This window comes from Necator americanus, chromosome V, assembly GCF_031761385.1.
Source record: "Necator americanus strain Aroian chromosome V, whole genome shotgun sequence".
Taxonomy (NCBI): Eukaryota; Metazoa; Nematoda; class Chromadorea; order Rhabditida; family Ancylostomatidae; genus Necator; species Necator americanus.
This window is the reverse complement of record NC_087375.1, coordinates 13,201,153-13,228,637: the sequence shown is the minus strand read 5'-3', so window position 1 is coordinate 13,228,637 and position 27,485 is coordinate 13,201,153. Positions and strand designations below refer to the sequence as shown.

General features: G+C 39.7%; 3 protein-coding genes across 6 annotated transcripts; 2 read left to right on the top strand and 1 right to left on the bottom strand.

Annotated features, from left to right (window-relative positions):
* Positions 1-146: 146 nt before the first annotated feature.
* On the top strand, positions 147-11,833 carry RB195_013738 (uncharacterized protein; the record flags this gene model as incomplete). The annotated part of the gene is made up of 15 exons (XM_064203700.1): positions 147-251; positions 1,770-1,934; positions 1,994-2,081; positions 2,544-2,610; positions 5,978-6,146; positions 6,248-6,370; positions 6,463-6,582; positions 6,751-6,838; positions 7,169-7,287; positions 9,512-9,673; positions 10,559-10,655; positions 10,712-10,803; positions 10,858-10,971; positions 11,162-11,292; positions 11,812-11,833. The coding sequence occupies 15 exons, from the start codon at positions 147-149 to the stop codon at positions 11,831-11,833; spliced, it is 1,662 nt and encodes a 553-aa protein (XP_064059581.1).
* Positions 11,834-12,610: 777 nt separating this feature from the next.
* Positions 12,611-18,733, top strand: RB195_013737 (uncharacterized protein; the record flags this gene model as incomplete). 3 transcript variants are annotated; one of them, XM_064203699.1, is made up of 14 exons in its annotated part: positions 12,611-12,663; positions 13,649-13,660; positions 14,289-14,433; positions 14,949-15,096; positions 15,156-15,228; positions 15,368-15,500; positions 16,033-16,170; positions 16,241-16,330; positions 16,392-16,526; positions 16,596-16,655; positions 16,734-16,813; positions 17,290-17,392; positions 17,572-17,625; positions 18,527-18,733. In XM_064203699.1, 14 exons carry the CDS (start codon positions 12,611-12,613, stop codon positions 18,731-18,733), a joined length of 1,431 nt encoding a protein of 476 aa, XP_064059579.1. The 3 variants fall into 3 exon arrangements, with proteins under 3 accessions (XP_064059579.1, XP_013299305.2, XP_064059580.1); XM_013443851.2 differs by lacking the exon at positions 12,611-12,663 and having other exon boundaries at positions 13,658-13,660; positions 14,323-14,433; XM_064203698.1 differs by lacking the exons at positions 12,611-12,663; positions 13,649-13,660 and having other exon boundaries at positions 14,323-14,433; positions 16,734-16,816.
* A 1,209-nt stretch (positions 18,734-19,942) lies between these two features.
* Positions 19,943-22,791, bottom strand: RB195_013736 (uncharacterized protein; the record flags this gene model as incomplete). Of its 2 annotated transcripts, none has more annotated exons than XM_064203697.1 (4): positions 19,943-20,007; positions 20,642-20,758; positions 21,089-21,178; positions 22,740-22,791. In XM_064203697.1, the coding sequence occupies 4 exons, from the start codon at positions 22,789-22,791 to the stop codon at positions 19,943-19,945; spliced, it is 324 nt and encodes a 107-aa protein (XP_064059578.1). The 2 variants fall into 2 exon arrangements, with proteins under 2 accessions (XP_064059578.1, XP_013299304.2); XM_013443850.2 differs by lacking the exon at positions 22,740-22,791 and adding an exon at positions 21,305-21,338.
* Positions 22,792-27,485: the final 4,694 nt, after the last annotated feature.

Genomic DNA, 27,485 nt, shown 5'->3' with positions numbered 1-27,485 from the left:
TGAAGTGGTTGTGGTGTTAGCTTACTAGTCCGAAATCTGGATACTTTGTTTTACATCACCATCCATCACATCTTCAGTTATTTTACTATCCATCTCATCTGTTGTTTGGCGCTGTTGTTCATTTTAGTAAAGGGATGTTTTACTGTATGGTGTTACCTGGAACTGCTTCTAGAATGTCCTTTACTCTTATCAGTAAATCATCGCTCTATCGAAGCAATGCGCCATTACTGTTTTACGAGCAGTTAACGAAGGTGTGTTATGCTTCTTTAAAAACAATTTTATGTCTTATGCTTTTATTGCTTTTTGATTCGTTTATAATTGTGAATCAACCGTCTGGCGTCGTTCCTGGAGTCGACAGCTTGTCTTTTCCTCGCTGCAAACCTCCTTCTTGCCCTTCAGTACTTTCATACTATTACAAAATATCATCTTTGTGACAGGAGCGAAGAAATTTAAAAATGCGTAGAATGGGAATTATGGAACATTCGTTTCGATGAGATCGTGCCGTCTGAATCGCAGGCAGTTGGGGATTTGGGGAGCACCTAGTGGCGCATTTATTTCTGGAAATAAATAATTAAATAAATCGGGGCCCTAGGACCTAAGCATTAGTCTTAGAATATCTATGACATATAAGTTCAGGTTACGAAGAAAACTAGTAAGATAGAACATCCACAATTAATGTCCCCGCTGTGTGGCCTCTCTCCAACAACACTTTCCTCTATTTGGGTTTCACCACATCATTTGTCTATGGTTCAAATGGTCGCCGCCCAAAAACTTGTGATAAGGCGATGCGCTGCGCGTGTAAGAAGCTTTTGATTCCACTATTTGGCGCACCTATAAAAGACGATAGATAGCATCTGCGTACTGGTGCAACTACCTGTAGCTGAGTTCCCAAATCCTAAGATTCCACTACTTGACCCAGCAGAGTAACTCCTCTTTGATGCTGACCAATGTGATTGATGAAGCCCTATGTTTCCCGTTGCAGTTAATATCCACTAAACTGAAGCAGGACATTGAATTGATCATTGCTATGCTTTTGAAAGATTATGCGCCGAAAACAAATCATTTCCAAAGTAAAAAATACCCTTATGGTAACCAGTCCGTTACTATCGAACGTAGAAAATGTTTGCTAATTGATTGATATTGCTATCCGTTCTAGTGGAAATTAGAGCGCTTATCAGTTGCTCTCTTGTGCTGTAATTGGATTTTGCCCTTTGCGTACTAAATATAGAATAGTGGTTTTCCATCTACCACCACCGAAGTGCTCTTTCGATGCATTCTGAACTTTTCTTTGATTATTCATGCAATTAAATCACACTTCTTGGAACAAAGAGGAGTATCATTGGTTTTTATGTCGGTTGTTGTTCCCTGTGTCGTTTTGTCTTGATAAAGCCTTGGACAGAGTGTAGTTTTGTTCTTTTGCACTTTTTTCTCGTTAGTTTCTTTTTCGAGTGCAAAGGATGCACACTTTTCTATTCCCAATTCACAATATTCCCCAATATTGCCGTAATCTATCCACTGTTGCGCTCAGATTTTTTTTTGGAATATTAGGCCTTTCTGAAGTTTTCTGTGTCTGAACAGCTTAGTTGGATTAGATGTTTCATTCTTATTCTGCGTGTTCCTTTTCCAACCTCTTTCTTCCGAAATGTTTTGTTTATTTTCTATTGTTTTTCTCTTGTGACTTTTTTTACAACGTCTTTCTCTCATCATTCCTTTTTATTCTATGGCTGTTTTTTTTTTGCAATCAGCAACATTCTTTCGGTTTCTTTCAGCGGTGCATGTCTCTGCAGTCGTTGCTGTCCACGCGATTGCTGCGTGCTGCTTCGCTTTGTGATTCCACTTACGATGGTGTCATTCTAGTCACAAATTGTGCAAAACTCGTAGATGAGACTCCCGCTCTGAAGGACGTTTCACCAGCTGTTCAGGATTTTATACAGGTTTCAAATAATTTACTGTGATCAAATGAAACTGCATAGAATCCGGTCTGATCGTTCAGGTTCATCGTGGAGCGCTAACCTCTTCTAACATTGTACCAGTTGACAAGAAGATTATCCCATCCGGACGGCTTATCCTCGCTGGGACAGGCACGTCCAATTTAGGATTACTCCATATTTCTTGCTTTACATTAAGTAAAACAGACAGATACTAACAAACGCATCGGTGCGAAATAATGTGAATGCATTTTTATATTAAAAACTGAGAAGACCTACATTCATAAATAAGGATGATATTTGTTCAGGATGCCTTAAATATACTTTTCTGAATTTTACTCTTGTATTGGTCCGCACTGTACACGAATATATGAGGACACTAATTAGCATCAGTATATGAGCTTTAAGAGTTTGCTCTGATTGCATTTGTGATCTCGGAAATCAATCTCGCTGCCTAAGAGTTGTAGTTCGCGTGAATGGTGCTGTTGCTGTACTCTTGAGATTTGACAATCAATTTGTCTGCTGTCTGTCTGCTTTTGCCGGCACTCAGAATAACTTATCTCCGTGTTCATGTGTGCTTGCAGTTTGTTGTTCCTATCAGCACCTCTTTTCTAGGGCCAGTAACGAGAGATTTTGATGACGTGCGTCGTTTTCAAACAGCGGCGAAGAACGGAGTGAAACTGTAAGTGGTAACACTAATTCGAACTTTTTTAAAGGCAGCATACCACGAATGGGGGTGGTACGGATTTCAGTTGGAGTATCGGTATACGGGGTCGTAGATTATGGAAACCGTGGTGGTTCCGCTCATCTCTCCCAATCACTGCATGCAGCCGACCTCTGAATGCTGAATGTTTGTACGACACCTTCTATTGCAGCTCGCCACCCTTACACGCGTAGCGTCCCTTACTGCCTATCGGGGTAGTCCGGATTGGATTTTCGACGAATCGCAGGGCGGAGGCGGAGCCAGGGGTGGAGTGTTGCAATAGATAGCGTCGTACAAAACAGCATTCAGGAAGCGGCTGTTTGAACTGATGCAGGGAGAGATGAACGGAACTACCCCGTCTCCAGAATTTACGACTCCGTATACGGATACTCCACCCGAAATCCGCACCACCTCAGATCCCTGCTGCCTTTAAGTGACGGAGCCGTACAAGTATAATGTCTACTACCACTACTTATGATTACGATCATAAGTAGTGGTAGTAGACATTATACTTGTACGGCTCTTGTTAGATGCCTATTCTTTTTTGATTGGAAGTCGCATATATTTCATCACTTCATTGCTATTTATTTGTTTGGATTTGCATTTGGAATTTATTCAGAAATGAAATTAACCATCTAAGAAAAGAAGGTCGAAAGGACTAAGGATAACAGGTTTCACATTTACTCTATAACTTTGATATCCAGTCCAAATTCACACTGCTTCTCATTTTAACTTGCAAATAAGAACCAACAGCGGATTTTTGCGTACTTTGTGATATACTACATATATTGAATCAGATCAATTCGGGAAGTGCTTTGGATTCCGTTTTCAATAAGAAAGTTTATTTTCCTGCTTAATTTTGTATAACTTTTGTTTGTAGCAGTGGCTTCGGCTATTGCAATAAACGTGCACAGATATATGGTCGTGACTATTGATTGTTGGATGGTAGTTCGATGCTATGGTTATGCAATCTTTTTTGAGCTTTTCAAGTGCTGCCCAGAAGCTGCCACAACAAGTTTCGGAAATATGCGTAGGGTCATATCCTGCTGCACAAAGAAACCTGCTTCTGATCACCGAAACCAACTAGCTTTTAGCATCCTGGATTACTGCACAGACAAACCTCTCCAAGGGTGCTCAGAGCAATCTGTAACACATTTGGGAGATAATTTCCTGCTGAAGTTCTCGATTGTGTGGTTGTTCTCGTCTCTACAGCTATGGTCACTTTGGTCAACTACTTTTTCCATTAAAGGCATCACTCCACCAATCTGAGGTGGTACGGATTTCAGGTGCAGTATTCGTATACGGGATGGGAGACGATGGAGAGGGGGTGATTCCGCCCATTTCTTCTTAATTGCCGTAAAAAACGGCCCGTAAGATACAGTTTCAAGCGTTCCGGTGCACTATTTTCTACAAGGAGTTGGACCGGGGTGCGCCAGCCTTGTGCGGCGCCGCATCTTCCGGGAAGTTTTTTACGGCAATTAAGAAGAAATGGACGGAATCACCCCCCTCTCCATATTCTACTATTCTGTATACGAATACTCCACCTGAAATCTGCACCACCTCAAATTCGTGGGGTGATGCCTTTAAGGCAAACTTGGGCAATCGTAAGCTTGTCACCTGACCAAGAAAGAAGTTAGAAAAGCTGCAAAAGTACCGTAAGTTTTTGTTCTCAGCGTTGAGGCGTCCGCAGACCTCCACGAGGGCAAAAATTCCTGAGATTATTTTACAGTTTGCTGCCGTTATCGTAGTTGCAAAGTTTATCAGTGTAGCCCTATAATGACGTATATAGCGTCAAGTGATGGCGGTCACATCGATTTCTCAGTGAGCCTGTTGATCAAGGGTGTGCTAATTCTCTGAACCAGAAGGCCCTTCGTTTTGGTGTAGCTAGTTTGAATTATGTACAGGTGCAATGTTTTCTGACGCGCGTCAGCCCCATCTCATTGATAGAATGGAATCCAATGTCTGCATTGAATCTGTCAGCGACATGCAACGGAGGGAAATGCAAATATGCACCTGATAAGGGTATCATGTCACTAATATGGTCTCAATATGTGCAAATCCGCTAATGCGACAGTCACACCATCTGCGACGTTAACGCCGATAACAATGGACTGTATGTGTCCTCTATTCTGATGTCTGAAAGCATAAGAGCTGGAAATAAACTGTTAGCAATACACTCATGGTTGAAACAGATCTAGTCATTATCATTTTGCAACTTTTATGTGTGACTTTATCAAAGGCGCACATCCCTAGTATAGTCGGGTCAAAACGACCAAGCTTGGCTGCGCTTGAGACGGTGCAGTGAAAAGTACCGGTTATGATCGAAGTGAGTGCACTGTTTTCACCCTACCATAACACTTTATTCTTTCTACATTTTACGTAATCACGGCTTACATGAACTTTTTGTGAGGCTATAATAGTGCGGTGGGTATGCAATATCTTTGCAGCTGTTAGACACATTTGCGACAACTCGAACATGAGCAGTGCGCCCTTTTCGGTTCTATCTTAACAAAAGAACGAATGGATAAGTAGTTAGGAGGGATTATCTTGAGGATTAATAAAATGCTTCTTTTACACCTGAGTGTACAATCCGCAATGAGGGTGGAGCACATTCTCAAACACTGTGCGGTGTTGCATTCGTCTGAATTGTGTTGATCCGTGCGAACGTGGTATGGGTGCTTCACTCACTTGTCTGTGTGGCACACTTCCCCCTACCACAATGTCTGCCCTAAGTCGTGCGTCGCCTGAACTACTTAGAACTGGCCATAGGGTCAAAACGACATGAAGCACGTACCCAATTGCGTACGCGGCTTCTCTCGAGGTGCTTCGGTGGAGCGTAGCGGCTAGAAGTTGAAGCCATTGCTGGCACCACCCTTCACTGCAGTTTGTGACGGTCCCACCTAGGTGCCAACTGCCAACTCCACCGCGTCGTTTCGAGCGCGTACGCAAATGCACCAGAACTATACTTGTGATTCATTTCATTTTGACCCGACTATACACAATATACATGTTTTTTTCTACCTGCTCCTCAAGATGTAATCGGGTCAAAACGATCAAGCTCGCGTAAGAAGGAGGTTAGGACTCTCATCTTCTTCACTCTGTAGTCCTTGTGGAGCTAGCTATGGTCCAACTCGATCGTGGCCGTTTGCTCTACCGCGCCGCTTCGAGCGCACCCCGCTTGTCGTTTTGACCCGACTAAGTGTAGTAATATATATGTGCTCAGCTAATGTGAATTCTTTGTCTTACTCAAAATAATATTTGATATAAGATGGAAAAGGATTTTTGTTGCGGTGCAGATAATTTTTATTTCGATCAGTTGGCAGGTATTCAAAATTTTCATCAACAGAGCGCTCTCGGCTGGAATTAAATCCCCACTGCTGGTCACTGTGCCGCATCCTCGACATCCACAGGCAGAATTGGTATCTGCATTAGGAGCATTACTTCCTCTCTACACACCTTTGAATGTTCGAGAAGAAGAGCCTACAAATAAATTTGACCAACTAGGATTGCTACCAGTAAGTCGGTTTTCTTGTTTTCGAGATTTTGGGGTGTTTCTTTGCATGTTCTAATTTAGATAAATAAAAATATACTTATGTGACCTTTTAATGGCTTTTAGATTCGTTTCGAACGTCTAGTGGATCTTGTTGAAGCCTATGAAGCTGCTTTTACTGTGTGTCGTGATGTCGGTGAGACTGGACCGGAGAGGATGTCACCACCTAATACAGCGGAGTATGTGAAGGTAAAATTATCTACAAGCTCAATTTATAGTAGTTGAGAGTGGTTCTTTGCAATACTTACTTTTTCTATCTGAAGCTTCAATTGGTTTTTCAGTCGGCTTTCCTTGGTGGAAATGTAAAGGTCGAGGTTACTGAGGACCAGAAATTAATAGAGAAGGAATATCCCCTTATGGCAGCGGTGAATCGTTGTGCTAATACCGTTAAAGAACATCAGGTAGATCTCTCACAACGTTTATTACTATGGTTAAGAACATCTTCGTTGTAATAGTGTAGACGTCAAACATCATTTTTAACGTTATTGAACAGATTAATAGCTGCATAGTTTTGACGAACGTAACAACCGTTCGAAGCGTTCGACTCTTATATACTATCATGTTCTCAGGCTCGTTTGGTTCGTCTGGAATATGTTGGAGAAGGCGACATTAAGGACACCTACATGATGGTTGGCAAAGGTGTCACCATCGATACCGGTATGTGCTGTTTCTTATAAGAAAATCAGCTTAATCTTGTTCTGCAATTGCTGGCTGAGATGACGAGGGTTTTTTTTTGAAGATAAAAGACTGTTTTAAGTCAGACTTTTTTTTTCGCTGGAAAAATGACCAGACTTCTTAAGTTCATTCGGCTATCTTGTTCTCAATGACATATCTGCTTGTTTCTGCGTAAATTTATATATTTTTTTAAGTTTTCAGTATCACTCACTGCTCATTATTATCGCTAGTTTTTCTTGAGAATCGGCTTTTTTTTTAGTTTTTGATAGTTTTTTTTTAATTTAAAAAACCTGCCAGCGTAGTGGTTTCCAGGTGGCTGCGATTTAAAAACTGGTGGAAACATGTGGGGAATGTGCCGTGACAAGTATGGAAGTGCCGTGGTGGCTGGCTTCTTCAAAGTATTGGATATTCTAAAACCGAAACACGTTAAGGTGGGTTGTTCGACTGCAGTTCCGTTGTTTCTGTTTTTGTTGGGAAAGAGTGGCCAAACAAACCTCTCTTTTTGATATTTTCTACATCCAACTTCTCATTCGTTTCACGTCTTAAACGAAGTTCTAATGTTTGCAGTATTTTACTGTTGTTTTTCTCCTGTGGCTTCTTGTAATTTTTGTGTGATTTTTTTAACAGAGGCACTTCGAACTTCGAACTTACCATTACCACCAACACATTTTGTGAGGGACTTGCTACTCCAAGTTCTCGGGTAAAGTGTTGTTTTGAGGGGGGGCACTCAGTGGCGCCCTTATTTCTCGAAGTAATCAAATCAGTCGGGGTTCTAAGGCCTAAGCATTAGTCTTAGAGGATCTATGACATGTAAACTTAAGTTACTAAGAGAAAAGTAAGTTAGAGCGTCGGGAAATAAGGGCGCCTCCCTCCACTGTGCCCCCCCTCCCCCTCCCCCTCAACTTCCTTCTCCTGTCCCCGAAGGCCGTTTTCCCCAAGTTCTTCCTGAAGAGAGAGATGACGAACCTCTAGTTTCCAAATCATTGTTCGTTCTCTGAAATATTTCCCGGGTACCTTCACTTTTCTGATTTCCTTTCTTGACAGAATTAAAGGATAAGGATAATGCTTCTAGCGTTAATCAATCCGCCTGGGATGCGCCCACGTTCACTTCAATTCAGAATCGTTTGGGATTTGCGAACGTGTACATACAGTGACTTGCGGGGGATAGCCCATGTGTCAAGTCAGTGTTTTTATCCTCCCAGACAGGTCTAGTACCAATTTATCTACCCGGAGCTATGAAAGGCTTGGTGACACTAGGGCGGTTTCGAACCTCCGATCGATCGTGCAGGCAGCGGAACCTCTAACCGACTGCGCTACACCCGTCGCTGAACTGAATGCATATCGAGTAAAAAGTTTCCAAAACCACTTTTACTAGACATTCAAGGGTAGTCTTAGCTTCAGTTCACTTGCTTCGTTTAAAAAGACATCATAATTTGATTGCAATCGCTCGATTCCCCCAAATGAACTACATTTGTTAGCAATGTTCGTTGGCTATCCTGGCTATGATGGATCTTTTCAATTGAACTGATTTTCTTAGATCTCCTTGAGATCTTTTCTTTTTAGAAGGTTTGGAACTAATCCACGTTACTTGTTATCCATTTAATGAAGATCTCTAGAACTGCAGCTTTTAGCTGACAATGTTGTTGACGTGTTTACTCTCGATTACATTACTTTTTGATTATATTAAATACTTGGGTGCATTTATTTAATATTTACATCAAATAACAATACCTCTGCAATTTCTGTTTTGGCTCCCGGTTGCTTCCAACGTGTAGTGTAGCGGTTCCGCTTCCTTCCTTCGATCGAGGTTCGAATCCGTCCTAGTGCTCATCAAGCTTTTCATCCCTCCGGGGTCGATAAATTGGTACCTGATTTGTCTGGAAAGATAAAAACACTTACCTGACACATCGTCTAGCCACTTCAAGTCATTGTATAGGACAGTTACACGTTTGTAAACATCAAACGATTCTGAATTGAAGTGAACGTGGGAACGCATCCGAAGCGGATTGATTAGCACCAGAAACTTTATCCAGCAATTTATTGACCCCGGAGGGATGAAAGGCTTAGTGAGCAGTAGGGCATAACAGAAGTATTCACTAGAAAACTGTTCTGGTACTCAAGAGGCAGGTAGTACAGAGGGCTGATGGTAACAGCTACGAACCAGAGGGTATGGTGCCCAGAGTAACACCCTTTTACTTGAGTCTTGCGCAGTTTCGAAAAGTTTCGGCATTTTATCAACTTTCGTTGAAAGGAGAAGCCGTTGTGGTTTGTTGGTTGGAGGCATAGATGCGATAGTCGGAGCCGGTGCTCCGACCCCGTTTACTTGCAGACGGTTGACGAAGGGATCAATCTCTTTTGAACCTTTCGCGAACGGATCTCATCACTTGGGCTCCACCCCATGAACTAGACCTTCTTCTGAGGAGGAGGATCGGGGTTCTCTCTATCGCACCTATGGTTGGAGATTCTTCCTGTTCAAAATAAACTTGACGTCATTTACCACAAGTTTCCTTTGGCTGCTCTTCATTTATTGTTGTTCAATTACCATCTTTCTAAAGAGTAGGATTGTAGTCTTATACAATATAATGAAATGAACTAAGTGCGCGTACGCGCTATTATTCCATTACTGTTTTTTTCCATCCATTCAAGTTCTTTTAGGCTATTGGTTACATGTGTATGGTCCGTAATAGTATTGGTGCCAAAGCATATACATGTGATGAAGTGATCAAATCACGAAGTGGAAAGCGCATTCATATCTATAACACTGATGCCGAGGGACGTATCACTATGCTTGATCCTTTGACGAGAGCGAAGGAAGAGGTATGCTAGCAGCATGGTATGATTCATTCCTGAAGAAAAAGTAATTGTCTCGTTCGACTTCATCCCATTTAGGAAATAAAGACTATTAAACGTGTGTATTCTTTTAAATGTTTCTTTTAAATTGAAGAAATAAGCTACATTCTCGGAACAGCTGAGGAAAATGGTCATTAGAGTCTTCAAAAGCACAAAGCGTGTGCACGCAAACATGTACCCAGAAAAAAGTTCTGCAATGGCATTTCGTCCCCAACCAGGGGACGCCTCGAACAGTAAAGGGACGGCTTTATAAAATAGGAGATGTCCGAATTTAACGGTTGCCGGTTGTTTGCATGAAGATTTTAGTACGAGGCGCATGACCACTTCTTAGATTTTGATAGATATTGTACTTTGTAACTGTCTGATATTTCGTTTGATCTCGTTCTGAAATTTTGCTGGTCTGTGCGGCAAAGCGGCCATAAATCGATCAACAGGGCAATAGATTGAAGAAAGGATCTAGTTTATGCTACATTTGAAATCCATTAATTAGTTCTGAAAACTTCAGCATAAAGCAGCAGAACCACAAAGATTGGTTCCTTCTTCATTTTGCATTTTTTTTTTTAAAAAATGAATTCCTGATCTTTTTGGAAAACGCTATTTTTATTTCATTGAAGAGAAAGTCGTTAAAATGTATTATAATAGTCCAGTGGATAGTTCTCAACAAGCGGTTGTGTGTTCTATTTGTGAAAAAGTCATAGATTGCTGGGTGACAATTGCATTCACATATTTTTTTCTCGTTAGTCTTTGTAATTTGAAACGTAGAACGTTCAAAGGGGATTTACTAGAATTGTCTTCTTCCCAGAGTTGTTTTATATTTCATTTTGTATAATTGTGTTCAGTTAACATGTTAAGGCTCTTAATGAAGTGAATCCCCATTTGATGACACTTGCCACACTAACAGGACATGAGGTTTTGACGTACGGGTACTATGCTGCAATAATGGATAATGGTAAACTTCGGTAGCCCAGAAGAAGAAAAGCAACTCGTATTCTATGATTTTCTCAGGACCAGCGAAAAAGAGTGGATGGGCTCGCAAGATTCAAGACACTGGTGACACCTACGGCCAACCGATTGAAATCAGCCGGCTCCAGCCAGAGGTCAGCTGTTCGCTATTTCTACGAAGTGACTGGCATCGATCGACTTGATTCTAGGACTATGAATTTCATAAAGCGGAATGTGAGCAGGCCCATATACGTCAAGGTAATACAAAGCCATCGACAGTGACGTTACGAGGTCACCAAACACCTGCTGCATTTTTGATTATGGTTATTCTTTCAATCCATTCTTCATTTTAAGTTTTGGTCCATTTCGTGACCATATGTTGTGTAACACATGTGATAGAGAAAGAAATATAATATTATTTGAACAGTATTCAATTGCATTATGTTGCAAAGTTGAATTTCTTTCATATACAGAATAGTACATTGCCTAGCCAATACAATGGGTGTTATTCAGGCATCACGGCTGGATGAACATGGCTCTGATAGTAAACATCCGCTGAAGTTCACGCATATCGATATTGGGAGCGCTGCAGGCGAACATCCAGACACGAGTTTACCAAATCCACTGGTGACTTTGGTAGCTGAGTAAGTTTCTTTTACGTTCTTATTTCTACTATCATTTTTTATTAATGGCCAAGGTGACTGGAACCTTCAGAAAACTTTTCGCTCCGCCTTCTATTTTTTTTCAAGTAAAGTGTACTTGTGGAACGTGATCATACTTAAACAAATGGAAAGTGTAGTAATGCCGCAGACGATTTTTTCTTCTATTTAAGAAGAGTAGTTGGATTCACTAAGGTTCTAGCGATGTTTTCTGGCGAAGAGGAGTGAACAACTTCTTTTATCGTATTATGTCACGTAATCACTTAACTATTTTCCATTTGTATTCCTTCGCGAATAACATCTGCAAGATGTGCACTCAGCGCGATTTGAATGCCGCCTAGGGGCAAGTATTGGAATATCGAGTGCGCTAGGCTATTAGAGCAAACTCTTTTCCTGTCTTTGAAAGGAACCGAATCGAACTCGGAGGGGCTCACTCACATGTGCCTGTCTCCTATCTTTTTTTTTTTCTTGTATATATATATATATATATATCATCGTTTTCAGATTGATCCTACCGAAGATCTGAGGATTCCTGTGATTGTTCGTCTACAAACATTACTTTACTTTTATGGTCGAGTGTTAGAACTAACTTATAATTCTTTTTAATGTCTATAGAGTTTCAACCATTCATCTTCTTGTATTGTTATTGTTTAGTTTGGTTTGTCTTTATATTTTTGTTAGACAATGACACCACCGAAGATTTCCGAACAGGGTGTTGTATTTTTCAATGGAATATTTCGATTTTCTTTCTCTTAAAACATCACTTACTTTGGTATTTTGATAAATATAGTAACATACATGTTTCTTGCGCACTTTCTATGGTTTTCGAAATCCAGTGTGAAATATTTGAAAGTTGTCGTTGTTCGAGAAAATTTCTTTCTTCCTTCTTCTGTTTACCCTCGTTTCTTAAGCAAAATGTTTTCGTCTTGTGGTGCTTATTAGTGTACCAGTAGAAGTTTGATGTTAGTTGATGCCAATGATACTGCTAGCATACAGTATCTGGCACATGGTGTTTGATCGTGTCATTGAGGAATGGCTTTTATTTTTGTCTCAGTTCCTTACGGAACAACGCACGATACAGATTGCTTTCTTAATTGTGTAGTTCCGTAATTCGTGCGCAGACTTATGCGATTCCTTTAATTTGACTTCTTAGGTTTACTTATGTAACTTATCAAGTATCACTACTGTAGCAGAGTATAAAAAGAAACTGAAATGAGAAGCAATCATCCCAATTGAAGAAACACCGTGTCTTGAGATGTGATATGTGTGGGGGTGACAAGGCCGCAGCAGACATCATCTTCTCATGACATTTGGCAAGGACATCTTACCTGACATCGCACGTAAACAGGAAGATGGGTCAGATCCGGAGCATTATCACTTTTATTTGTTGCGCTTGTTGCTTGTGACTATTGATTGCATATCCCGTCCGTTTTGCCTCCTCATCAATGAAAATAGAACAAAATAAATGTAACCGCCAGAATTGATCCAGATCGTTGTCTACGCTTGAGGTTATAGCAGTTATGTTCGTTTGGACATATTTCCTGTTTTCTCAACGACTTGTTGTCTTCCTGTTGTGCTTCGAACAGCTCGTAAATGAGATGGATGAGAGAAGAGTGGAAAAGAGCAATGAACAATCTTCGTCTAGGATGAACTTTTTTCTGGCGCTCGAATATTCAGGATTTCTTGCTTTTATGTTCAAGGGAGCCTGAACTGTGCTGTTATTTCTGGTTGTGGAAAACTAATTCAGTCCGGCCCATAAAGCTAAGCATTAGTCTTAGAGGATCTATGCATGAAAGCTGGAGCTACAAAGAGGAAGGAGGGAGACAGAGTTTCCGGAGATAATAAAAGCGCGGCTAAGTGTTCCCGCCCTCAACCAACTACACTTTTCCCCAAATAAGGACCATGCACTCAACTAGTGAAGATGCCTTTTTTGCCATCGAGAACATTTTAGAGCGAGGCCACTTTAGTTGAAGTCTAGCCTGGCTAATTTTTTTGATTATTTCAAGTGTGTACACCACGCTGCAACATTAAGTAAGTACATCTTTATCCAGATATTACAATTGGTCTGTTTAGTTATATTTTAATTACATTGTATCCGCATTTCTTGAAATGAATATCTTCTAACTATTGTGTTTGCTAGGGCCTTAGTTAATGGAGAGCTAGACAGACGTAAATTCTTTAGCTCTAACCTCCGTATGCGTATCAGTGTTTGACAATTCGTTCTCCACTTTGTTCTCATTTGTTTGCTCTTCGATGTTGCAATGCTGACCGGCCGCAGGCGATAAGACGTTTATCGTCGACTGGTTTGGGGGTGGGATCTGCTGGTCAGTCCGTAACCCAGGAATGACTTATGGTACGTCCCCTTGACTGCTATGGTTCCCCAAACATAAAAATTGTTAGGGTTCCCATTCGTGTTCCGTCCGTGGTTAATTTTGTTTTTTTTGCACCTTCCCAATCTCTTTTTTCTTATCAGTACGTTTCAAAGAGCAGGCTTCAATGTTTAGTCTTTTATCTTCGCTTGAACCTCCTACGAAAACATGTCATTGTTTCTATCTATTGTTGAAGAACATGTTTTCCTTCCTTACAGAGTAATTCATTTTATTCTAAATTGAAGTAGTGGACATTGCCATCCTATGTGTGTGTTTCTTTATGTGAAGTGCGCGAAACTGTTCAACCTATAAGATTGAAGGGTGTAAAGTATTTGTTCTGTGGTATGTTATCAATTTCGCGCACTTTTTGTTGGATAACAGCTTTTCCCTTGCATTTTATCCATTTTTCACTTCTTTGGATGAAATAAGAAGGATTGTCTCGACCACTTCTCTTCTCATAAGAACTACTTAGTAGGCTTTGTTGATTTTAGAGGTTTTTCCTTACATGGTCGTCCTCTGTTGTTTCCGTTGCGTCTGGCCACCTGTGCTATGATTTCGCCTATTTCCTGTTTGTTGACTGCAAATCAACCATCTTTTGATTCTCATTTGCAGCGAACTCAAACTAATTTTTCTGGTTCCGATAAAGATGGAAGGCCGATCGCTTGAGCATGGACTGGCACAGAAGCTGATGATACTGGAGAATGCTGCAGCAAGAATTGCAACACTGAGAGCACAATTGAGAACGAATATTGACCAGGTAAACCGCTATTTTTTAATTCTATATATTAGAGAAGCAACACTTCTCTTACATTCATGCCATCATTTTCATTTTCCATGTACATTCTGTAATATGAACTTACTTTCTCTAGTTTTCCTTTCAGTTTCTTAAATTGTTGAGTCTAACACTTTTTACTAATATATGTTTCACTGTGAGCAGCACTTCGACGTAGCGATGAAGCAGGAATTTTCCTAAAAGTTTTCATGCATTTATCTGACGTGACGTTAATTTTTAGATCAAATTCTTCCCATTTCAATGATTTATTCTGTATTTGTATGATTAACTACGATATGGTTGGTCTTGTTCTGTATTTATCTCATAGCGAAAGTAATGCTCCATTTATAATGTTTGAAATAATACTTCTTTTCCCTCTAAGGTCTATATAGTTGCTTATTTCTGTCATAATTGTATGACTTCAGAACTCTTCAAAATGAATTGTGATAGTAGAAAATATTAGCAAGTTGGGTATGTTCTGCACACAATAATGTTTATAGGCTCGCAAAGATGTGAGAGCTGTTATGTCGCAGCAGATGCTGCTCGTACGTGCCAGAGAACAGGAGTTGCTGGATGAGCTCGATGTTATAATGAGTCACAGGGAAAGAACTTTGGAGAATCAGCAACAGTCTCTATACAAAAACATCTGTAAGATTACACTTGTTTGTAGTACGTTCATCGCATTAATATGATTTCGTTTGGTTTAGGGGAGTGCAAACAAGCACTGGAAAAGGTTCGTGAAGGTAGCTCGACGTCGGGCGTGGTTGATATTTTATCTAGGTGAGCCGTTTATGACTAAATTTGAATGGTTCGTAGATATTGGCCTGATATATACAAGTGAAGTTTTTGTAGTAAATATCATTCTCAAGTATGATGACAAGAGAATATTTTATTCTGGCGAAAGTTTAAGCTTTTGCAGAATTGGCCATGTTGACCTGTCAGTCCGAGAGTCAGCGCATGTGTCGTTCGAGTCGGATGCAATTGGACTTCGGTCGACACTTCTTTCATTCGGCACTATTCGCACTTCTTCAAGACACGATAATGTTAACAGGGTGTGTTCAGATATGTGCTATTTTCTGTGATACTGAAATCTCAAAGACTAGGATTTAAGAGCATTTGAGGTTACAGATCTTGCATTCTACAATGGCCTACAATTGTTTAAAATTACATTCCCCATCTGGGCATCTTCTTCGAGGCAGATCTAGGATCCTTAAGTTCAATTTAACTTATCTTTAAGATCGAACTCCTTTTTTTTTAGGTGTAACATCATCTCTTTTCTTTCATTTGAAACATTTTACGACCTCTTTCTTATCTACTCGGTTACATCCTATGATAGCTATTCTGATAGTTGCTATGAGACCTAGCTAGGTTTCAATTCTGTTATCAGTACTTCGATTGAAAACACCACCAAAGGTAGTAAACTTTGAAGTTTACGACCGATATCGAAGAATATTACGGTTTGTTTCATATCTTTAGCTAAGAAATAATGCGATAAGACGTGGCTAGTTTTTCGGAACTTTACGAATGCATTGCTTTGACTCGAGTGGAGGGGAACTTGAATTTGTGAACTTATGTCTATTATAGCCGATACCTGGTGAAAGTCTTCCAATGGAGATGGAAGAGTATGATGATGATGATGCACTGATGGCTCATAAGTCAGTGCTGCGTATGAGATCCAACCCGTCTAGTTCCAGTAGTATAAGCAGACAGCAGGTTGAGTCGGTAAGTTCCCTTGCTAGTATAGTCCATTAACCTTATTTACTCATCTTTTAATGGTGGTCCTTCTTTAAAGGTGAGGAAGTGGTTGAAAAAGATTCCATCAGGACCCGGTGCACTCGATGCTGACGTTACAACTATTATGGCCGAGTTCGATGTGATCAAGGTGAAAATATAGGTTATGTGACAAGATAGATTTTCTTTGGATTATGTCCTATTCTGTTCAGAACTCTTCCACACCTGAAGCAGAAGCAGAAAGTTCGGACTCGGCTTCTTCGTTTGATCTTGTCGCTGAGGATAGCAGTACTCCTGCAGCTCCAGCAACACCAGTGGAGAAGGTCTTAAGTGCCGAATTCCTGAATGTGAGTTCATGGTGGTGACGTGCTATTTAATACTTTGAACTTCTGTTATCACCAGCCACAGTGTTTTAGACCCTTCAACAACCATTATCGTCGTGGCTGATGCGTGTTATGCCGAAGGAACGGCAAAAGGTATGCGAGAGGGTAGAAAATCGGGCACATCACATGGGACCATCTTCTTTTGTTGAACGGTAAATTTTCACCATTAAGGTTGAAACGAATTCGAAAGTTGCTGTGGAGGAACCTGTGCGACCAATGAAACGTCCTCATAGCTGTGGAGACATGAGAAGGTGGTTGGTTACTCTTATTTGCACTAATACTAGTCCCTACTTCTATTTTGGCCGCTTTTAATCTAAAAATTTCAATGCTTCTTCAGCCATTCTGAAGCACATGTTCTTCAAACCCTGTTTGCAGATTTGTAAAATGTGGAAAATACGCTTTACGCCTTTTTTTTTTGCTGTGTAGCGCACTCGTGAACCTAAGGTTGTTTCTAATCTTTGCGAAATAATTTTCTCGCTGGATTGTTTCTCTACGTAAACGAAATGAAAGAGAGAATTTGAAGCTACACGACCAAACCGAGTTTCTTTATTCGTTTTTTGCTTTTTCAGCTTTTTTTTTATGAACAAGAGCAAAAATCTGACTAGCTTCAGAAGCAGACGTTAGCCTTTTTATCGTGATTACTTGTATTTTAGTTCGTGATGGCTGTCCCTGTTTTTTTTTTCCTTTTCTTGTTTCTTAGCTCATGATTTCATTATGACAACTCTAGGCACTATGGTTTTCAAGATGTGATCAGTAGTGTTCATGCTTCAAGTAATGACGCTTGGATCTTGGGATCGGAACCAGTAAAAAAGACTCGGACTGAAAAACAAGTACGTTACGTGCTTTGTTATCTACGATGTAGACAAATGAACAGTGTTGGTATTTTAGTGGAGTTTTCGGCCGAAAACTTGTTGGATTTGTGTGAAATATGAAATATAAATGCACAATTTTGCATATGTAGATTACTTTTTTGATATCTGCAAATGTTGATTATATGTTATGGTTTTAGTCTTCGTGCACGAAAGAGGAGACTTCGGCAAGTGAGCAGGAATGTGAAGCCCAGGTGGGAGCGTTTAGTGACTTGTTTGTTTTCGTTCACTTTCACTGTTTTCGTCCACTGAGAAAAATCCTTTTCAACTATAACGTTGCTCCCACTTTTCTCCTCGTGAGGTGAGAGCTTCGTGTTGAGGAACTATCTGAACATCGATTTCTCACGATAGATTTCGATAAGGAGATCTTGTATTAGTATGTGCAGATCGCCGCCTTCCCCCTCCGTAGAAAGAAATCACCCAGCGGAAATATTGTTCTTGTGTTGAGGTTTTTTTGGGGGTTCCTTTCTCAAAGATATTTTTGCTGTGGGCAACGGTTGAGACGTCTATATTTGGTTGTTCGCACATCGCCATCACCGTCCACTTCACGAACTACTTTTAAACGAGTCGAAGTCAAATCCTAAGATCCAAAGGAACCGTTCCTATGTTCTTTTGCTTGGTTTGCAATGAATGCTCTGCTCCAAATTCCTTACAGATGACAAATTGTGACCATGAAAAGTTCTTTCAATAAACTACGTTAGGAATGGCCCTTGTCTACTACAACGAACTTGGAAAGGTTTGGGACTTGCAAGTGCGCACATGCTCATGTCAAGACAGTGCTTTTAAGGACGACAGCATGGCGAAGGATTCCGGATCATCTTAGTATTCGACCTTACCTTTTTCAACTATGATTTGTATTCCCTTTCAGTCATGTTTATCTCGGAATGTTGCAGTCTCATTCCTCCCTGCACGATCGGCGTCATAGGGACGGGGGTCAAAAACTGCTATAACGTTGGGGAAATCAATCATGGTAGCCCACAATGGTGGGCATGTTGTAAATTGAACAAAATCAGCGCGTGAATTTCCATCCAACAAACTATGAATTTCTTACATAGCTATTCTAAACTCATGGAACATAATGCTCTTCATTTTCAGAATGTCCCTTTCAATGAAAATGAGTTCGTTTCTCATCTCTCAAAGCTGTTCCTGTGCAATTCTTCAATGACACCATTAGGACGAACTTCTTCCGCTGACAAAACCCGGTCACAAGAGATCGATCTGAGAACTGTGTTGGGATGGAAACAAGTGTTGGACAAAATCGAACAATCAGCGCCGTATTGGCTTCTTAGCGAGAAACATTGACAGTTTTTTTTTCTGGAAGTAGTACTCAGTAATATAACGTAAGACAATCTTACAGTTCTAAAGTTTTTGTAGTCATGGACTGAGAAGTTGAGATCACTAAATAGGAGGAGCTCATGGAGCTCACTTTTTTGGAGTTCAGTTTCAAATTTTTACAATCATTATCGAGAAAACAGTTTACATTATACGTTTGCGCTATATGCCATTTTAAAGCTCATTTTCCTCTCTATACTCTTCCTTTCTTTGCTGCTATTAGTCTTTTTTCATCCAATGTAAGCCATTTCAATGATGCTAGACAGAAAGAATATTCAGGCGATTTCTTTGTACGTGATAAGAACGAACTGGAAGACCAGAGACATTTTACAGTACCAAACGAGCAAAGAGTCTAGAAACTGCGAAAAAAAAAAACGTGCGATGCAATGAAGGTTAAGGAATTTTTGTGAAACTGCGGAAAGGGTTGGAAATGAGCGGTCCCATCTTGTCTTAAGGCTCTCTCCGGCTGTTCGGAACTCTGAGTTCACTTTTAGCGATGCATGAACACTGACAGTATAGCGATAATGCACTACAGTTAACGATAGCAGATCACTTAGAACGTTGAAAATATTCACAGAGACAGTCTAAATTTGGTAGAAAATCCTGTAGACGATAGAGAACCCAATTGAATGAATCTTTTACCTTCATACGAATTGCGAATCCGTTGCCTTTTGTTCTCAGCGCTGCGAGGAAATCCTTTGCCGCATTAATGCTATCACCTGATTTTTTATTCGTACTTCAAATTCGCATCTAGTTTTTATGCTTGTTTTAAATTTTCTTTTTTTTCCTAGTATTCTTCAAGATATCAACGATTGTTTCGAAGAATCCTTTTCGTTTTTTCGTTTTTTTTTCGTTCTTGTTAGCTCTACAGTTACAAGCGTTCTCTAGTCCACAGTGTATTTCGCTCAAAAGCTGTGAGATATTGTCGTCATTTGTGCGTTAATATCATGATGGTCCTAAAGAGGAATAGTGATCACTATTCGTTCAATAGTGTGGAATTAGTGAGGCTTTCTAGCTGCATTGTGTTTGCTGGACTGAATGTAGTTAAATTCGAAACACAAAGTGTTTTCCAAACATTTTTATCACGGAATAAAGGCATTTTCTGACGTATAAATGTGCATATGAACGTATGGGTCATTGACTGAGTGATCCTATAATTGACATTCCAAACTCGACAAATTACCATTGTGCCTTTGATTTCACTTCAACACCTCCGCTATCGTTTGTTATAGTATGCAGAGCGGCTGAAAATGAGTGATAGTAGGTTTGATTCCAAGTTTTGGCGGAGAACAGACCGATTTCAGCATAATACTTGTCCAAAAGCACTTAGTTGCCCTTGCGAAACACCCGATTTCTGCCAGTTATATGTTGGAAATTCGGTCATCGCTAAGAAATACCCGAGTGAGATTAAATTTAGTGTTTATGATTCGACCACAGTCATTTTGGTGCGTTGCCTCCGAAATGCATGTCAAATTGCTTGTGTTATGGCGCGAATAATGCGGTTCTGTCCTGTTTTTCTCGATACAAATACAAAATAAGGGCATTGTTAGCGATAGAGGGTGCTTAGACATCCTTATTTTATTTTGTTCTATGTTATGTATTCGCTGTGTGTTAGAATTGACAACTATTCAGTACATTATTCTCAGCTCTTACTTGCCAAATAGGTCTCAAAAAAGAGAAGAAAAACTTTCTAAAAAAGGCAAAAAAACTGACAAAAAAGTGACATTCTTAGCGAGTGGAATCGAACATGAAGAAAATGAAAGGTGGAATCAAGAAAGACGGGCAAGGTCTCCAGGGTTTTGTCGCTTCTTCTAGCTATTATATATATATATATATATTTTGGAAAGAAAAATCTTCAAATTACTGAGATCTCCTTACGTTTGTCCCCACGGCTCCCTACCATAATCTCCACGGTGTTCTCTGGCCTTCCATCAGCAGATCTTGCTGTTTTAGCATCGGCCGACTCGAAAATGATCTCATTATCTTTGGTTTGAACTGAAAGAAAGTAGAATTATTTTAAGCGAAAACTGGTCCCCATGCCCACCAAATCTTGAGAAATAGCTTGTTTTGTTATTTTTTCGCCCTACTGTCTCACTCGATGTGATTTGAGAAAAGTTAAGGATCAGTTCTCGCAGAGTTGAATGGCACGATTTAACTCCACATAGTTGAAGCGATAAGGAAATGCTTCCATATAAAACTGCAAGCAGAAGGAGTCAATCTTTGAAACCGGGGAGAGAGGAAAAGAGGTCGTGGGTAGTTGCGTGGCATCCGTACATTAAGCAGGCTGAGAGGATAGGTAATGGTCGACACAAGTAATTTCCCCACCTGTGAAAACCTTATTGATGTTCTCCTTATTACTCGCATCGAACACTCTAATCAGCATGTCTTTGATGTCTGATGTTGTTACCGGTTTTCCTGGAAAGCAGCGTTTAGAAGCGTAATAGAAAAATTGGTGCCCCCGTTTCATTGAACATCCACGATGTAATATATCTAATAGATAATTCCACTGCCCCTGTTTATCTGCTATTTCGCAAAACTCACCTGCTATCAAACTGTGGAAGTAAGGATCTCGCATGTGGCAGAGAACACAGTATCCTGTTGGCAAGTGAAAAAAAATGCAAAAGTAGTGTGAGCAGAATTTGATAAGTTGTGTCTAGTGCACTAGGAAAAAAAAAAGAAATATGAAGATAATGTAATGATGGCCAAGAAAGGATATTGTGGAGTTGTTGCCAGTTACTGCGCACGCGTCGCGGTCATTCATGAAGACATAAGTGTGTCGTAAAGGTCATTTTCCGAGAATATTAGAGTAATTGTGGGCAATTATACAAGAGGAGCGTTGCTGAGTGTGTACGTGTTTTGTAATTTCTGTGCGCGCCTTTTTTTGTAATGCAGTGAAGTGGATACCTCGGCTTAATCCATTGCAATGGTTGGTCAAAATCACAGTTGCTTTATTCCTCCTTCTCTTGATCGATTCAGTTAAAGGCAAGGTTTGAGGATGCGTTCTTGAGATTCAGTGTAAGCGACAAATTTTGAAAAGACGACAACCGTATTGACATACTTTAGAAATCACAAAACCTGGTAGACTGTGTTTTTGAGCAGCTGAGTAAAGATGGAATTTCTTAAGCATCGAGGTGACTGACCCGTATCGTTCATATGCCTCTTCCTGTGATGAATAGGACCATGTGTGATTGTTATCACTATACGATAAAATATAGAGTACACGGTGCTGATCAAAATCTATGGGTATGCGCCCGCTTCATTTTATTTTTCGACTTTACTTTTTATTTTCGACTTTATTTGATGACCGTTTGAGGTTTATGAACGCGCGTGCAGCTTATGCAATGCCTTGCGGGTCGAGCCGATGTGCCAAGTCGGTGTTTTATCTTCGAGACAATGCTGGTATCAATCTATCGGCGCGGAGGGTTAAAAACTTAGTTGACACCAGGTCGGATTGGAAGCTTTGATCGATCCTGTGGCCACAGCGGGGCCTCTTATTGACTGCGCTACACCCGCCCAACAGGAAGAAATACAAGAAGATATTTTTTAGAAAACACGAGGGTACCAATGCCTACGTTCAGTGATCTATTTACCAAGGGGAATATCAGCAGAATATGTGCATGGTCAACTTTTCACAGCGCTAGATCTGCTGAGTAAACTTGTAAAGATAAGCGGGTGAGGTTATTGTAAAAAATAAAAATCTATTTTTTTTTTGCGAAGTTTTCGAATGGTTCGTTAGTATCGGAGAATAAGAGTGTTCTAAAAAATCTGAATATGACTATGTATGTTATATGTTAGAAAAACATGCCGAAGTTGGACCAGTGAATTTAGCAATGGTTGTATCACCAATGCACAGATTTACATCGCTATTAGCGTACATGTTTTTCACCTAAGATTTAAAAAAATCGTAAAAACTCCAGAAAACACGGATTATTTGAGTGATTATCACGATTGTTCGCATAAAACTCAAATTACATACCTAATTGGCCGAGTGCCAGCGCTATACAGATCACAACCCAACGCGTTGGCATGTTGGATTAAACTGGCTCGGAGACCAGCAGAGGATTATCCGCCCATTTCGTTCTTTTATCCATGATGAGTGATTCATACTAGTAACATATCTGTGTAAATCGCCATGACTATGGTTGATCAATTTCATGTCCCTGTGAAAGCGAGAGAAAGAAAAAAACCAGGAGCTGCAGAGAAAATATGGCGAGCAGTTTCTCTGGAAGTTATATTTGTTACAAAGAGATCTAAAGAGAAACGTAAGTAGGAGATGAGAAAGGAATCGTGCCTTCATTCCTCTCTATAAAGGTAAAGGGTAAAAGACAAAGAGTCTGGAGCTAATCAATCCGCGTAGAATGCCCCAAGTTCATTTTAATTAAGAATCGTGTGAGGATTACGAGCGTGTAACTAGCCTATACAATGACCTGCAGTGGCTAGGCGATTTACCAAGTCACTTTTATCCTCTTAGACGGACCTGGTAATAATTTATCGACTCCAGAGGGATGAGCGGGTTGTTTAGCACTATAGCGATGTTGAACCCGATCGATCGATCTTGCAGCCACAGCGGAACCTCTTACCGATTGCGCTATTCCCGCCGGTCTGAGTGATTTATACAAGTGTTGTAGCGTTTCTTAAGTTTATAATCACGGTACACTTACATATTTGTTCTCAGTGTTTGAACATCTATTAGATATAAAATAACTGTGTGAATTCGATTTTGTCCCACACATATTTGGGCTGCTTCGAATCGCCACGTTTAGGTGTACGTTTAAGTCGGTTGTGTGTTTTTGTGGGAATTTTGTAACAAGTCGCATAAAGATGATGAAAAACTTAGTATAACATAAGAAAAGTCGGATCAGCAAGGTTGCTACAGTATGACAAATGTTAATGCTAAAAATTTTTGCCGAGAAGAAACAAAAAGAGTCGTAGAAGAGCAACCATTTACATTACAAATTCCATAAATGGGCGCTGCGGAGGTTTTTGGCGCCATCCGACGTGGCAATTGTGATCTGATGTTACGGTACTTTACAGTACTCAAATTTGATGTGTGTACTTAACAACAGAGGATATGAGTTGCTAAAAAATGTAACAGAGATTAGTTAGAATGTTAGAGTAGATTAGTTGGAGTTAGTTTTCATTATCTTAAAAATCCAACGAAATCCGATTCAAAAATCCAAAAAGTTTCATGTAGAAGAGTTCATAGCAGTAATTACGTGGGACGAACTGTTAGTTTGAATTTTGGTTACTTTTCGAAAGTAATTGCGTTGATTGCAATGAAACGAAGGAGAACGAAATGAATCAAGCAATTTCAGCGGAGTTCCCTGGGCTACGTACTTAATGATCACTTTCCACTCCACAACACGGCCACTGCTTCTATGTATCGTTCTCTTTCCATTGCATATCTGCTTCAATGTGATTTTGTATGTCTTTCCCACTCAACTAATTATGTATATATTTTATTTATCTATTTGTTTATTTTCTTAACTGAAAGCAACTAAGAATTCTCACATTTCATAGCTCTTCTGATCTTAGTGATCCTTAAAATGTATCGATTTTTACATGTAATCATTAATTGCTGCCCCATTCTATGTTGCTTTCTGTTTTTTCTGGTGTTACTTACTACTCGTCTGCAACTGCTTTTTTTGTTGTTGTGTTGTGCTGATCTTCTGCCCATAGAAATGCGAATCTGTAGCGATTCGAAGGGATAATTTGGATGCCGACGTTATGAACGTTAAGGTATAATAAATAATGTTATGTGGAATTTCTTAGCTTTATTTTAAAATATGTCAGTGGAAAAAACACAGTGATATTCGAGATCATGGTATTAATGTTATTTTACTATTTTATTCTCTAGAAATAATCATGTCTTTTCAAAAGGATATAATCTATTAGCGGAGACCCGTCCAGTCGGTTCAACTCCTCTCGACGCTTTGCTAATGCATATCTAGACGAGACCTACTGAAATGAAAACAGGAATTCTTCTTGTTCTCTAAAATTCTCGCTGTTTCAAAATCCCAACTTTGATCGTTGCATTTTTATTGCTTAATACTTTTTCTTATCTGAAAAATGCATTGCGGATCACATCTCGTAAGCTCTGCTCCTTGTTTGGCTCTGGGCAACTCGGCTTCACTTACACATATTTTCTGGACGTTTTCTAATTTTCGAACTCTGAGAAGAAAATTTGAAGTCTTCGAATGATAATTTCGAATAATTTGAATTCCAACAGAGTTTTTAATTGATTGTTTTAATTACGGAAAATTTCGTACCATTAACACATCTCTACAAATTCAAACGCGGCATTTCTTCTTGTTTTTCAAGGATAGGGTTCTTCAAAGCATTCTTTTAAGCGTTCCGCGAATATCAACTGCTTTTCAGAAATTTATGAACGAACATGTAATGTCACGAAACGCTAACATAGATGAACTTTGAAAAAGATCGCATTTTTAGAGCGTTTTGAGCGGTCTGCGCATGCATTTGTAAGGATGCTTAGCAATTTATGAGGATTGGGAAAGTTACTTTTTAGTTATCTATACTTTTGCGTGACAGACACTGGACTGAACCTTTCAAGGTTCTGGACTGTTCTTGCATTTGAAGACTTGAATCGAGAAAAAAACAGTTATAGTTCCCAGATCCAGAAGATCTTTCAAAAAAGTGGTTATTAATAGAATTAATCGTACATAAACACAGACACTGCGGCTGATTTACTCTTTGCTGTATATTTTCAACCATGTAAACTTTTTTGGAGTTTTACATTGGGAGCTAGAGGGATTTTCTTGATGAGAAGAAGAAAAGCTCAGGAACGCAGAGTATACCTTACGTTTTTTGACGAGCAGAGCTTTGTGGGGCCTGTGCTGAATGAGTGAGGAATGCGTTAATTTTTTTTTTCTAAGGATGTGGTTTAATTCAAGTCTCGACACTATCCGTAAAACTCTCGACAATCTCAGCTGCTTTTGAACTCGTAGCGATGCCTTCGACGAGAAAATTCTTTTGTTGTACGTGTATTATTATTGTTCGTATTTGTATATTATTTCCAACACCTATGTTTACTCGAGCAACCGCGACTCGTCCGCACCATTCAGGAGACGGTAGTCGAGTTAAGAATTTCTATAGCTTTTCAGCATTCTTTAAGGATGTCACAGTATCGTTCCAGTCCAATCACATGAGAATAGGAGGAATAGGACATATTTCGCGTTTCGTCGCGTTTTTCTTTCTTGTTTTCTCCAATGTTGTGAAGCACCTTGAGTGCATAAATAAATGAATAAACAAACAAGTAAATAAGCAAATAAATAACAAGATAAATACATTTAGCGAAGAGCTCTCCTGATCTCCTCTCCAATGCTGTGAATGCGTTTTTACTGGAGAGCCGTCGCAAATACGTCGACATACTTAGAAATAAAGGCTGCTGATAAAAAGTGTGAAGTTTTTTTTCAAAACCCCGAATAAACCCCGAGCTTACGTACATCGACATTTGGTAAGTGCTTAGAGGAAATTTTAGTTCGAGAGCTAAGGCGAATTCGAAAACTTCACCTTTTTTCTATATACAAAAGAAGTGTTAGGTGCATTCGCCGCTATAAATCACTGGTTATCGTTCTTCATAAAAAGCGAACTACTACGGTAAAAGGAAGAGTGATTTATTTCTACCCCACGCAGAACGGGAACAAGAACAGGAAAGAAACAATTTCAGCGGTAATGCAGTTTTTAGAAGCTACATATCTGAAGAGCAACTTTCTGTCACTGTGAACGCGGTGAAAACTTCTAAGCTAATATTTTCCTCTTTTCCGGCCTGTTAACCATTACTGGAATAGTCAGTACGCTTTCATTCTTCTTCCTTCATCGCTTTCCTTCATCGCTTCTTCATTTCTCTTTTCCTTTTCTTTTCGAAGAACAGTGTAGTTTCGAAAGTTATAAGGCGGTACATGTGCACTACTGAATGAAGAAAAAAAAATATACTACGAATCTCAACATAGGCAGAACTTGGTTAGATATTTAAGGAATGATTAAAAATTTAGAGGGAACTTGGAGCAATCGTACTTGTATTGAGTGACGTGGTTTGACCGACTTGCCTCGTTTCTATTGCATAGAAAAAGTTTGCAAAAAGTAATATGACAACCTCCGGAATCTACAGACAGCAAAGAAAAACTAACACGTATGTCCTAGTGAGGATATGTTATGAGCCATATGTTTCATTCAGTGAATGAATACGCGTGGAGCCACCAAAAAAGTGGAGGCGCGCAGTTATTCGAAGGATTCTCGTAAACAAATAATGGCTTTGAGCAATAGTGTGCTACTTTTTTCGATCAGAAGTAAGATTGTTATCGATACTTATTTCGACTAAAGTTTCGGCGTCGTCGCCTTTTTGAGAGCCCGGAAAATCAAAGACACGTGCGATCTACGGCCGAAAAGTTACCCGGAATAAAAATCGATAATATCCTTTGTTTTGGTCAGAAAAGTAGAACGCAATTCAACTCTACAATGCCAAGATTCAAAGAAGAACCTAGGGCTTTAAGTAAGTTTTGATATTTTGCAAGAGAAGTTTTTTAGATGTACTTAAAGTTTTCTAAAAATACAAATAACAGAGTTTTCATTTGGGAGTGCTTTCGTTTTCTCTGGAATTTCACTAAAATTCGAAATAGTATTTTAAAATTCAATTTATATCTTCTATAATATAACTTCTTTTTGCTACTTCAAATACTCTTAGAAATGTATTTCTGGATTTTTT